We start from the raw sequence: 13,195 nt of genomic DNA, 5'->3' as shown, positions 1-13,195 counted from the left end.
TATTTCATCAGTTGTTACTGGCCCATTCAGGTTTTCTGATTCTTCCTGATTCAGTTTTGGGAGATTGTATTTTTCTAGGAATTTGTCCATCTCATCCACATTGTCCAGCTTGTTGGCATATAGTTGTTCATAGTATTTTCTTACAGTCCTTTGTATTTCTGTGATGTCAGTTGTTATTTCACAACTTTCATTTCTGATTTTACTTATTTGGGTCCTCTCTCTTTGTATCTTTAAAAAAATTGTTTTAAAATATATATATATATTTTAATATATTTTTATTGATTTTTTACAGAGAGGAAGGGAGAGAGATAGAGAGTTAGAAACATCGATGAGAGAGAAACATCGATCAGCTGCCTCCTGCACATCTCCCACTGGAGATGTGCCCGCAACTCAGGCAGATGCCCTTGACCGGAACCGAACCCGGGACCCCTCAGTCCGCAGGCCGATGCTTTATCCACTGAGCCAAACCAGTTTCGGCTGTTTAAAAAATATTTTTATTGATTTCAGAGAGAGGAGGGGAGGAGAGATATAGAAACACCAATGATGAAAGAAAATCATCGATTGTTTGTCACCTGCATGCCCACTAATGGGGATCAAACCCCAACCCAGGCATGTGCCCTTGACAAGAATCGAACTTGGGACCCTTCAGTTGACAGGCCGATGCTCTATTCACTGAGCCAGATTAGCTATGGCTCTCTTTGTTTCTTGATCAGTCTGGCTAACAGTTCATCAATCTTGCTTATCCTTTCAAAGAACCAGTTCTTGGTTTCATTGATTTTTTTTTTTTGCATTGTTTTTTTTAGTCTCTATGTCATTTATTTGTGCTCTAATCTTTTTTAAATACATCTTTAAAAATTTTTAAATTGATTTTGAGAGAGAGAGAGACAGAGAGAGAGAGATGAGAAGGGAGAGGGGTAGAGAGATAGAAACATCGATGAGAGAGAAACATCATCAATCGGCTGCTTCCTGTATGTCCCCCACTGGGGATCAAGCCCGCTACCCAGGCATCTTCCCTGACCGGGAATCAAACTGGCAATCTCTTGGTTCCTGCCTCGAAGCTCAACTGCTGAGCCACACAGGCAGGGTTCTGCTCTAATCTTTATAATTTTCTTCCTTCTACTTACTCTGGGCTTTTCTTGTTGTCCTCTTTCTAGTTATTTAAGTTGTAGGGTTAAATACTTTAATATTAATTTCTCTCCTTTTTTTTTTTTTTTTTTTTTTGATGCAGGCCTGTAGTGCTATGAATTTCCCTCTTAATACTGTTTTTGCTGTGTCCCAGAGATTTTGGGTTGTTGTATGTTCATTTTCATTTGTTTCCAGGAAGTTTTTGATTTCTTTCTTGATCTCATTGGTAAACCACTCATTGTTTAATAACATGCTATTTAGCCACCTTGTGTACGAATGTTTCTGGGTATTTTTTTACTATAGTTAAATTCTCATTTCATTCCACTGTGATCTGAGAAGATGCTTGATATGATTTCAATCTTCTTTAACTTGCAGAAACTTGTTTTGAGTCCTGACATGTGGTCTATCTTTGTGAATGATCCATGTGCACTTGAGAAGAATGTGTATTCTGCAGCTTTGGGGTGAAATGTTCTATAAATGTCAATTAAATCCATCTTATCCAGTGTGTCCTTGAGTCACTGTTTCTTGTTAATTTTTTGTCTGGAAGGTCTATCCAGTAAAGTCAACGGGGTTTAAAAGTCCCCTATTATGACTTTATTGTTGTCAATTTCTCCATTAAAGTTCTGTAGAAGTTATTTTATATATTTGGGTGATCCTACATTGGGTGCATATATGTTTAACAGGATTATATCCTCTTCTTGGATCAATCCTTTTAGTATTATATAGTGACCTTTGTTGTCTCTTGTGATGGCCTTTGTTTTGAAGTCTATTTTGTCACGTAAGTGTATTGCTATCCCAGCTATTTTTTATTTTCCATTTGCATGGAAAAATTTTTTCTATCCCTTCACTTTCATCCTTTATGTGTCTTCTTTTGAGGTGGGTCTCTTGTAGACTGCATATATTGGGTTATATTTTTTAACAATTCAGCTACCCTATGTCTTTTGATTGGAGCATTTAATCCATTTACATTTAAAGTTATTATTGGTAGGTACTGATTTATTGCCATTTTAATTCTGTATACCTAGGTTTCTCTCTATTTCTTCTCAATATAGGAGTCCCTTTAGCAATTCTTTTAATGCTGACTTGATGGTGATAAACTCCTTTAGCCTTTTTTGTCTGGGAAGGTCTTTATGTCACCATCTATTTTGAATGATAGCCTTCCTGCACATAGTAATCTTTTTTTCAGATCCTTGCTTTCCATTACCTTGAGTACTTTATGCCATTCCCTTCTGGCCTGTAGAGTTTCTTTTTTCTTTCTTCTTTTATTTATTTATTTATTTATTTATTTATTTATTTATTTATTTATTTTTTTGGTGCTTGTTTTTTCTTTTTTTCATTAAATCTTTATTGTTCAGATTATTACATTTGTTCCTCTTTTTTCCCCCCATTACTCCCCTCCTCCCAGTTCGCACCCCACCCTCCGCCCTCACTCCCCACCCACTGTCCTTATCCATAGGTGCACGATTTTTGTCCAGTCTCTTCCCGCATCTCCCACACCCCTTTCCCCCCCCAAGAATAGTCAGTCCATTCCCTTTCTATGTCCCTGATTCTATTTTAATCACCAGTTCATTCTGTTCATCAGATTATTTATTCACTTGATTCTTAGATTCACTTGTTGATAGATATGGATTTGTTGTTCATAATTTGTATCTTTACTTTTTTCTTCTTCTTCCTCTTCTTAAAGGAGACCTTTCAGCATTTCATATAATACTGGTTTGGTGGTGATTAACTCCTGTAGCTTTTCCTTATCTGTGAAGCTCTTTATCTGACCTTCAGTTCTTAATGATAGCTTTGCTGGATAAAGTAATCTTGGTTGTAGTTTCTTGGTAGTCATCACTTTGAATATTTCTTGCCACTCCCTTCTGGCTTTGAAAGTTTCTGGTGAGAAATCAGCTGACAGTTGTATGGGTATTCCCTTGTAGGTAACTGAGTTTCTTTCTCTTGCTGCTTTTAAGATTCTCTTTGTCTTTTGCTCTTGGCATTTTAATTATGATGTGTCTTGGTGTGGTCCTCTTTGGATTCCTTTAGTTTGGGCTTCTCTGCGCTTCCTGGACTTGTAAGTCTATTTCTTTCACCAGGTAGGGGAAGTTTTCTGTCATTTCTTCAAATAGGTTTTCAATATCTTGCTCTCTCTCTTCTTCTGGAACCCCTATAATTCTGATGTTGGTACGCTTGAAGCTGTCCCAGAGGCTCCTTACACTATCTTCGTATTTTCGGATTCTTTTTTCATTTTGCTTTTCCGGTTGGGTGTTTTTTGCTTCTTTGCATTTCAAATCTTTGACTTGATTCTTGCGCTCCTCTGGTCTGCATTTGGGAGTCTGTATAATATTCTTTATTTCAGTCCGTGTATGCTTAATTTCTAGTTGGTTCTTTATCACAACATCGAGGGTCTCATTAGATTTCTTGTGGATCTCACTGTATTTATCGGCGGTCTCACCAGTCTTTTCGAGGGCCTTACTAAGTTTATCGGCGGCTTCTAGACAGTTCTTGAGAGACCTTAAAAGTGTGGTTTTGAACTCTATATCCTCCATTTCTGTCATTTGTGTCCTGTTTCTTTGTCTCCACATTTTTTATGCTTTCTTGGTGCACCCCCTTGTGGTCTTTGTGCGCAGTCTTGTTGTAGTTAAGCCTTGATTGTTGTAGGTAATACTGGGGGAGATTTGACCTCCAGGCCAACTGGCTGTGAGAGTGGCCTGTAGAATTTCTTATGAGAAATCAGGTGTCAGTCTTATGGGTGCTCCTTTATAGGTATCATATTGCTTTTCTCTTGCTGTCTCTAAGATTCTCTCTTTGTCTTTAATTTTTGGCATTTAATTGATGATGTGCCTGGGCATGGCTGGGTTAGAGTTTGTCTTACTTGGGACTCTCTCTGCCTTCTGAACTTGTGTTTCTTTTTCCTTCACCAGATTAAGGAAGTTTTCTGCCTTCGTTTCATCTAACATGTTCTCTATTCCTTGCTCACTTTCATTCCTTCTGGCAACTTATTATCCAAGTACTGTTCAGTTTCATGGTTAACCACTGCTCCCTTAAGATGTACTGTTGTTTAATTGTTTTTTCTTTTTAGTTCTCTGCATGATTTTTTTCTACCCTATCTTCCATTTCATTTATCTGATCCTTGGCTTCCCCTCTTCTGCTGTGTTTCCGTTCCATTATGTTCTTTACTAGTGCTATATCATTCCGCACAGTTATTATATCTTTTATTATGCCATTGATCATCTTTGCCATCATTATTCTGAGCTCTATGTCTAATAAATTTCTTATCTGCATTTCATTTAGCTCTTCTGAAGAATTCTTTCTTCTTGGGGGTTGTTTTTTTATCTCCCTATTTTGGCTCTCTGTTTGGATTTGTGACTGTGTATTAGGTAGATATGCTACGCCTCCCAATCTCTAGTGCAGGACAGTGTCAAACTGTTTCTGACTACTTAGATTAGGCAAAGACTCAAAGCCTCCAGAGACCTGCCTCTGCCTGCAGACTGATGGGATTCAGTCAAGTAGCCTCAGGCAATGGTCCACAAGTGGGGTGAGAAGTTTTCCAACAGGATGTGTTAATTGCTTCTGCCTGGAGCTAATTGTTATTCTTAGTCTCTTAATGGTCCTCATAAACTCCACAGTGTGGAGCAAGGGGTTTTTCAATAGGGTGCAGTAACTGTATTCCCCCCTGCAAGGCAAAAACTTCCTGGATGGCAAAGGTCTGCCTGAGAAAGATGTCCTCCACAGTGTGAGAGAATGACTCAGCATAGGAAACTGAGGTGTGTGCCCCATCCCTGGCTTCTGATCACACAGCTCCTGTCTACTCTGTCCTCCCTCTACTGCAGTGGTTCTCAACTTTCTGGCTCTTTGAATACAGTTCCTCATTTTGTGACCCAACCATAAAATTCTTTTCGTTGCTACTTCATAACTGTAATGTTGTTACTGTTATGAATTATAATGTAAATATATGATATGTGGGATGGTCTTAGGCGACCCCTGTGAAAGAGTTGTTCGACCTCCAAAGGGGTCGCGACCCACAGGTTGAGAACCACTGCTCTATTGGCTGCACACAAAATTTTGTGCTTTGGCCCTTTAAGAGGGTGCCTGACTCTCCTTGGCAGACAGCAACCCTACTGTTTTTCAGAGCCTAATGTTATGTGGGCACTTTTCTCAGTGCTGGTGCTCTCTGCTGGGGGATGCAGCTTGGGTTTTAGACCTCAGAATTTTTTTTTTAATTAAATCTTTATTGTTCAGATTATTACAGTTGTTCCTCTTTTATCCCCCTATAGTTCCCTTCCACCCAGTTCCCACCCCACCCTCTGCCTTATCTGTGAAGCTCTTTATCTGACCTTCAATTCTAAATGATAGCTTTGCTGGGTGAAGTAATCTTGGTTGTAGGTTCTTGCTATTCATCACTTTGAATATTTCTTGCCACTCCCTTCTGGACTGCATAGTTTCTATTGAGAAATCATCTGACAGTCTTATGGGTACTCTCTTGTAGGTAACTGACTTTCTTTCTCTTGCTGCTTTTAAGATTCTCTCTTTGTCTTTTGCTCTTGGCATTTTAATTATGATGTGTCTTGGTGTGGTCCTCTTTGGATTCCTTTTGTTTGGGCTTCTCTGCCCTTCTTGGACTTGTAAGTCTGTTTCTTTCACCAGGTAGGGGAAGTTTTCTGTCACTATTTCTTCAAGTAGGTTTTCAATATCTTGCTCTCTCTCTTCTTCTGGCACCCCCATAATTCGGATGTCGGTACACTTGAAGTTGTCCCAGAGGCATCTTACACTGTCTTCATATTTATGGATTATTTTTTCTTTTTGTTTTTCCAGTTGGGTGTTTTTTGCTTCTTCGCATTTCAAATCTTTGACTTGATTCTTGCAATCCTCTAGTCTGCTGTTGGATCTCTGTATAATATTCTTTATTTCAGTCAGTGTATGCTTAATTTCTAGTTGGTCCTTTTTCATATCCTTGAGTGTCTCACTAGATTTATTGAGGGTCTCACTAAATTTATTGGTGGTTTCTAGAAAATTCTTGAAAAACCTTAAAAGTGTGGTTTTGAACTCTATATCCAGTAGTTTGCTTTCCTCCATTTCTGTCATTTGTGACCTATTTATTTGTCTTTGCATTTTTTATGCTTCCCTGTGTTGATAGAGTGGCTTTCTGTGCTAGGTGTCCTATAGGGCCCAGTGGCTCAGCCTCTGCAATTACCTGAGGTGGACACTCTTGGTGCACCCCCTTGTGGGCTGTGTGCACAATCTTGTTGTAGTTAAACCTTGATTGTTGTAGGTATCACTGGGAGGAATTGACCTCCAGGCCAATTGGGTGTGGGAGAGCTTCTGTGCTGGAGACAGCATTATGGGGCAAGACTTGCTTCAGTGGGGCTTTGGTGCTCACTGAGTCTGCCCCCTGAGTGTGTCCCTTATGGATCTGAGGAGTTGTAATCTGGATGGTCCCACTCTGACCACTGGGTACACTGGCTCTTGGATCTAAGGAGGTGCTAAGTTAACCTCTGCCTGAGGCTACCCAGCAGGAGCTACGAAGAGATCTGCAGATTCCCCTTTCTTGTTTGGGGTTTGTAGGTGCCCAGATGAGGCTAAGTTGTGAAGCAATACAAGCTTCTGTGGGGCCTTGGGCCTTCTTTTGGGTGTTCTAGGTCTCTCTGACCCAGCTGCAGTTTGTTAGGTAATTTTCAGATTGCAAAGGGCCAGGGCATTCATATGCAAAAGCCTCTGTGCACAGCTTGGGTGGGGTGCGGTCTTAGGAAATCAACAGGGTGGAGCAAACAGCTATGGCTGATCCTCAGCCCTGCCCTAAGAGACCCCGGGTCTCAGTGTTCTGTGGTAATCGCTGCAAGCACCTCTGAGAGAAAGCCGCCCTCGAGTTCCGCCTGCTGCCAGACAGTTCAGTTTCTCCCCGTATGAGTCTGGGTCCTCATTGACTCGCCCGGAACTGGAGTTTAGAGCAGTCAGGAGCTTTTGACTCCCTCCCGATTGAAAAAGACAACCGCCTCCTCAGTTGGCAGCCCTTTCCATGTGTGCCTCCATACCTCTGCACTTTACTTCTGCACCTCCTCTGAGTCTCAGTGTGCTTTTCTCTTTCCTTCTAGTTGTAGAATTTCCACTCAGTCAGCCTTCCTGTAGTTTTGGATGATGTTCGTTTTGTCTTTTATTTGTATTTTTGAAGTGGTTGTGTGAGGCAGCAATTTCAGGTTTTTACCTATGCTGCCATCTTGGTTTCTCTCCAAACAGCACATTCTAGACCTCAGAGTTTTTAGTGGCGACTCCAAATAGATGAGATATCTCTCTGTCACTTCAATTGCTGTTTGTGGGAGCTTGGAGAGCCCATTCTCGCCTCTGCTCTTGCAGTTTCCACTGTCTTTCCTTGTTTATCAGGGACCTGTCCAGCCTGCCTGTGGTGGATTATTCAGGTGAGGCATCTTTTTTGCCTTTTTTAGAAGTGGAGGCCATTTTGTTTGAAGTTTGATGGGGTTATAGAAGACTTCAACTATGGTACTTTGCTGCGACTGGATTGTTCTCAAGGCTACACTGAGGAAAACACTATCTTTGGTGAGTTTATTGCCTCTGGAATTGTTTCTGTATAAGGTGAATAGAAGATCTGATTTTACTGATGAATAGTTTATAGAGATGGTTAATTTGGGGCTCATCTTATTTGTTACTAGTGGCCCAGTGCACAAATTTGTGCACGTGGAATGGAAATTAATGAGAATAAATATTTTATTATCGCTATTCGCCCTTTCTCTTTAATAGAAGTGTCAACCAAATTTACGATTGACAATGACAGATGGAATCACACATGGTGGATTGGTGCCAGTGAGAGCTTTATATGTATCATTCATGCGCAAGTCAACTTAGCCTTTTATAGATATAGAACAAACTTGCTAAATTAGACCTGCTTTCTGATTTAGCTAAACTTTTTCGAGCCCAGTGAAGCACCCCAACTTCTCTTTCAGGTCATTGTCATCAACACAGCAGTAAATATCAACATGAATCAGATTATCATTGTAGATCACTCAGGGAGAACAAAGGGTAAAATATTTAACTGCAGCAGTGTTTGACTATATTCTGCACAGTGAGAAAACCTGAAGTCATTTTCAAGGTTCACCATTTCTCCTTTTCAGTCGGGTTAAGTTTCTAAGCTTTCTAAATCTCCATTTTCCGGCTAATGAAAAGAAAATAGGACTCCGCTGAGTCTCCTATCTGCCTACTCCAGGACTTCTGTGTGGATCAAATGAGATGAGGCACAGGAAAATGCTTCACAGACATGTTGTTACAGTGTAAAGTGTTTCACCTGGTTATAAAGCAAGTCATGTTCCTGGGCTGAAGAAACTGTAAGGAGGCTAGTCGTAGCTAGGGAGAGGAAGCCGGCGTTGCTATGTGACGTCATTGCCCAGATGTAGGGAAGGACACTTAGCATGTTTGCTTTTTATATGTATAGGTATCTTTAAAGATTATGTTACTCTCTGGCTGCTGTGACTCAGGTGTTGAGCAATGACCTATGAACCAGGAGGTAACGGTTTGATTCCTGGTTAGGGTATATGCCCAAGTTTCAGGGTCGATCCCTGGTAGGGGTGAGGGGGTGGGTGTGCAGCAGGCAGCCAATCAATGATTCTCTTTCATCATCGATGTTTCTATCTCTTCTCCTTTCCTCTCTGAAATCAATAAAACATGTTTTTTAAAAAGATCACATGGTTAATTCTTGTATAACTGTGAGATAAGATAGTTAAGTATTTTTAGCCTTATTTTTTATAGGATTAGAATTTCACATCTCTGAAAATTATGATTATATTTGAATACTTTGCATGTTAGTTCAGTTTTGTCAGTCGATTTCCAGTATGTTTAGAGAAACTGTGACCAGGACAATAATAAATTCTATTTACTTCCCAGCCCCCAGGATACAATTTTTTGCCATTGAAATTGCTCGGAACCGGGAAGGCCATAACAAAGTAGTTTACACCAGTGTTCAAGACAAAGAAGAAGAGAAAGGAGCCAACAGGGGAGAAAAAGAGAAAACCAACAAAGGAGGAGAAAAAGAAAAAGAAGCCAACAAAGGAATCAACAAACATGATTAAACATCTATGTAAGGTAGAAAGGGAATAATACTCTAGAGACTGTGACTCAACTGATTCTACAAGTACCGTGATGTTACTTATACAGATCCTGTGGTCAAATGTATGTTCTTGTTCAATTCAAGGACATGCAGAAGGATATTTTTTTGAAGCCTAATTATCAGGAGCTGCTCTGGTTGTTGTGTTGTATGAACTGGCTTAAAGGCTATTTGTGGGGTCATAGTTCATTGTTTCTTGGTATAGTTTTTCTTGATTCTTCACTGGTGAAGTACGAAATTTTGTAAATAAATTTATTTTGGTTCATATGACTGTCTATAGCTGATTAAATTTTAAAAGGTATTTAAAAATTTTTGACACCTTAATCTCTATGCCATAGCATATATAAAATGATCTATGCTTGTTTCTATTTAAATTTTTTTTTAATTACAGTCAACATACAATACCATATTAGTTTCAGGTGCACAACACAATGATCAGACAGTCATATAATTTACGTAGCAATCACTCAGACAAGTCCAGCACTCATCTGTTACCATACATAGCCATTACATTATTATAGACTATACTAGAGGCCCAGTGCATGAAATTCGTGCAGGGGGGGTGGTCCCCTCAGCCCAGCCTGCACCCTCTCCAATCCGGGACCCCTTGCGGGATGTCTGACTGCCAGTTTAGGCCTGATTCTGGGGATTGACTGGTCTGACTGCCGGTTTAGGCCTGATCCTGGCGATTGGCCCTAAACTGGCAGTCGGATATCCCTCTCACAATCTGGGACTACTGGCTCCTAACTGCTCACCTGCCTGCCTATCTGATTGTCCCTAACTGCCCCCGTTGCTGGCCTGGTCACCCCCAAGTCCTCCCCCTGCCAGCCTGGTTGCCCCCAACTGCCTCCGCCCTCTCCAGTCTGGTCTCCCTTAACTTCCTCTGCCGCTGGCCTGGTTGCCTCTTACTGCCCCCCATGCCGGCCTTGTTGCCCCCAAACTGCCCCCCTGTCAGCTTGGTTGCCCATCTCTGCCCCCCTCTGCTGGCCTGGTCGTCCCTCACTGTCCCCTCCCCCCTGCCAGCCTGTTCGCCCCACACAGCTTACTGCTCAGTTGTTTGGTTGTCCCTCACTAACCCCCCTGCCGACCTGGTCGCCCCATGCTGTCTGCTGCTCAGTCATTTGGTTGGTTCTCACTAACCCCCCTGCAGGCCTGGTTGCCCCACATAGCCTGTTTGGTCATCCTTTCAGTTTCGGTTTTGATGGTCGCTTAGGCTTTTATATATACTAGAGGCCCGGTGCACAAAAATTTGTGCACTTGGGGGGAGGTGGGTCCCTCAGCCCGGCCTGTGCCCTCTTGCAGTCTGGGACCCCTTGGGAGTTAACGACCTGCTGGCTTAGGCCTGCTCCCGGGTGGCAGAGGGCAGGCCCAATCCCTAGGTGCAGCCCCTGGTCGGGCTCAGAGCAGGGCTGATTGGGGATTTGGAGCGCCGCCCCCTGTCATGCACAGAGCAGGGGGGATCGGGAGGTTGCGATGCCACCCTCAGTCACGCTCAGGGTAGGGCTGATTGGAGGGTTTGGGCACCGCCCCCTGTCACACTCAAGGCAGGGTCGATGGGAAGGTTGTGGCACCACCCCCTGTCACGCACAGAACAGGGCCAATCAGGGGGTTGGAGCACTGCCCCCTGTCACTAACAGAGCAGGGCCCATCAGGGGGGTGGGGGCTCCATACCCTGTCACACACAGAGCAGGGCGGATCAGGAGGTTGGGGCGCCGTACCCTGTCACACTCAGGGCAGGGCCGATGGGGAGGTTATGGCCCTACCCTGTCACATGCAGAGCAGGGCCCGTGGGGGGGGGGGAGTTGGGATGCCGCACCCTGTCACACACAGAGCAGGGCCGATCAGGGGATTGGGTCGCCGCAGCCTGTCACACACAGAGCCACAGGGCAATCAGGGGGTTGGGGAACTCCCCCCTATCAGGCACAGAGCAGGGCCGATCAGGGGGTTGGGGCGCCGCACCCTGTCACGAACAGAGCAGGGCACATAGGGAGGTTGTGACCCCGCCCCCTGTCATACACAGAGCCACAGGGCGATCAGGGGGTTTGGGTGCTGCCTCCTGTCACACTGATCCTGGTGCCGGAGGCCTCGCGGCTCCGCTGATCCCGGTGCTGGGAGGCATATTACCCTTTTACTATATAGGATAGAGGCCTGGTGCACGGGTAGGGGCCGGCTGGTTTGCCCTGAAGGGTGTCCTGGATCAGGGTGGGGGTCCCGCTTGGGTGCTTGGCCAGCCTGCATGAGGCGATGATGGCTGTTTGCATGTGGTCACACCCCCTTCAGGGTGGGGGTCCCCACTGGGGTGCCTGGCCATTCTGTGTGAGGGGCTGAGGGCCGTTTTCAGGCTGGCGGGTGACTGAAGCTCCCAACCGCTCCTTTTTTCCTTTTTTTTTTTATTCTTGGATTTATGGCTGTCACTGGAGCTGAGAGCCGGCTTTAGCTGTGAGACCTCGCTGCTGAAAGCAGGCTTCTGGCTTTGTTTACTTTCTGTATTTGAAACTTTGTTGCGACTCCAGCTCTGAGATCCTGGCTGACTGAAAAGAGGTTTCTGGGGTTTTGTTTAGCTTCTATATTTATAACAATGTTTCTTAGCAGCTCAGAGCCCAGCAGTGGCAGGCGGGGAACGTTGGAGTCCTCCGTCACTGAAGCAAGCAACCCTCATGTTAGTTTCAAGCTGCCTGGCTACCGGCCACCATCTTGGCTGGCAGTTAATTTGCATATCTCGCTGATTAGCCAATGGGAAGGGTAGCGGATATATGCTAATTTCCATGTTTCTCTCTTATTAGATAGGATAGATTCCATGTGCTGTACCCCACATCTCCATGATTTTTGTAACTACCAATTTGTACTTCTTAATCTCTTCCACTTTTTCACCCATTCTCCTAGCCCCGCTGCCATCTAGCAACCATCAAAATGTTCTCTGTACCTGAGTTTGTGTATATTTTGTTTGTTCATTAATTTTTTTCTTTAGATCCCACATATATGTGAAATCATATGGTATTTGTTTTTTTCCAGTGTGACTTATTTTGTTAGCACAATAACCCCTAGATCCCTACTTATTGTAGGTAGCATGTTTAATTTTTTATGGCTGAGTAATATTCCACTATATATATAATACTAGAGGCCCGGTGAACGAAATTTGTGCACTGGGGTGTGTCCCTTAGCCCAGCCTGCGCCCTCTCCAATATGGGACCCTCAGGTAATGTCTGACTGCCAGTTTAGGCCTGATCCCACAGGCTTGCCCCTAACTGCTTCTGCCTGCCAGCCTGATCACCCCTAACTACTCCCCTGCCAGCCTGATCAACACCTAACTGCTCCCTTGCTGGCCCGATTGCCCCCAACTGCCCTCTCCTGCTGGCCCGAAAACCCCCAATTGCCCACCCCTGCTGGCCCGGTCGCCCCCACTGCCCTCCCCTTCCGGCCTGGTCATCCCCAACTGCCCTCCCCTGCCAGCCTGGTCACCCCCAATTGCCCTCCTCTGCCGGCCCTGTTGCCCCCAACTGCTCTCCCCTGCAGGCCTGGTTGCCCACAACTGCCCTCTGCCGACCCAGGCGCCCCCAACTACCCTCCCCTGCTGGCCTGGTTGCCCACACTGCCCTCTGCTGGCCTGGTCGCCCACAACTGCCCTCCCCTGCCCGCCATCTTGTGGCTGTGGGCACCACCATCTTTGAGGGTGGGGCGATAATTAGCATATTTCCTCCTTATTGGCTGTGGGCGTCACAATCTTTGTGACAGCGTGAGGGTCAATTAGCATATTCCTTTATTAGATAAGATGCGACGCTTCTTTATTCATCTACTTATAATATATATTTTTTTACTTCAGAGAGGAAGGGAGAGGGAGAGAGGGATAGACACATCAATGATAAGAGAGAATCATTGGTTGGCTGACTTCTGCATGCTCCACACTGGGGATTGATCATCCAACCTGGGCATATGCCCTGAGTGGGAATTGAACAGTGAACTCCTGATTCATAGGTCGAT

General features: G+C 44.2%; 1 protein-coding gene across 2 annotated transcripts in view; it reads left to right on the top strand.

Annotated features, from left to right (window-relative positions):
• The window catches only part of PBDC1 (polysaccharide biosynthesis domain containing 1), a 32,106-nt gene extending 22,622 nt beyond the window's left edge, over positions 1-9,484 (top strand). For both annotated transcript variants that reach the window (XM_036305691.1, XM_036305693.1), the window contains 2 exons: positions 7,548-7,659; positions 8,998-9,484. In XM_036305691.1, the coding sequence (XP_036161584.1) occupies positions 7,548-7,659; positions 8,998-9,182 (297 nt within the window). In that variant the 3' untranslated portion in view covers positions 9,183-9,484. The remainder of the gene's footprint in view (positions 1-7,547; positions 7,660-8,997) is intronic.
• Positions 9,485-13,195: the final 3,711 nt, after the last annotated feature.

Source organism: Myotis myotis, unplaced genomic scaffold, assembly GCF_014108235.1.
Source record: "Myotis myotis isolate mMyoMyo1 unplaced genomic scaffold, mMyoMyo1.p scaffold_m19_p_4, whole genome shotgun sequence".
NCBI classification, from domain to species: domain Eukaryota; kingdom Metazoa; phylum Chordata; class Mammalia; order Chiroptera; family Vespertilionidae; genus Myotis; species Myotis myotis.
This window is presented reverse-complemented; position numbering and strand designations above follow the sequence as displayed.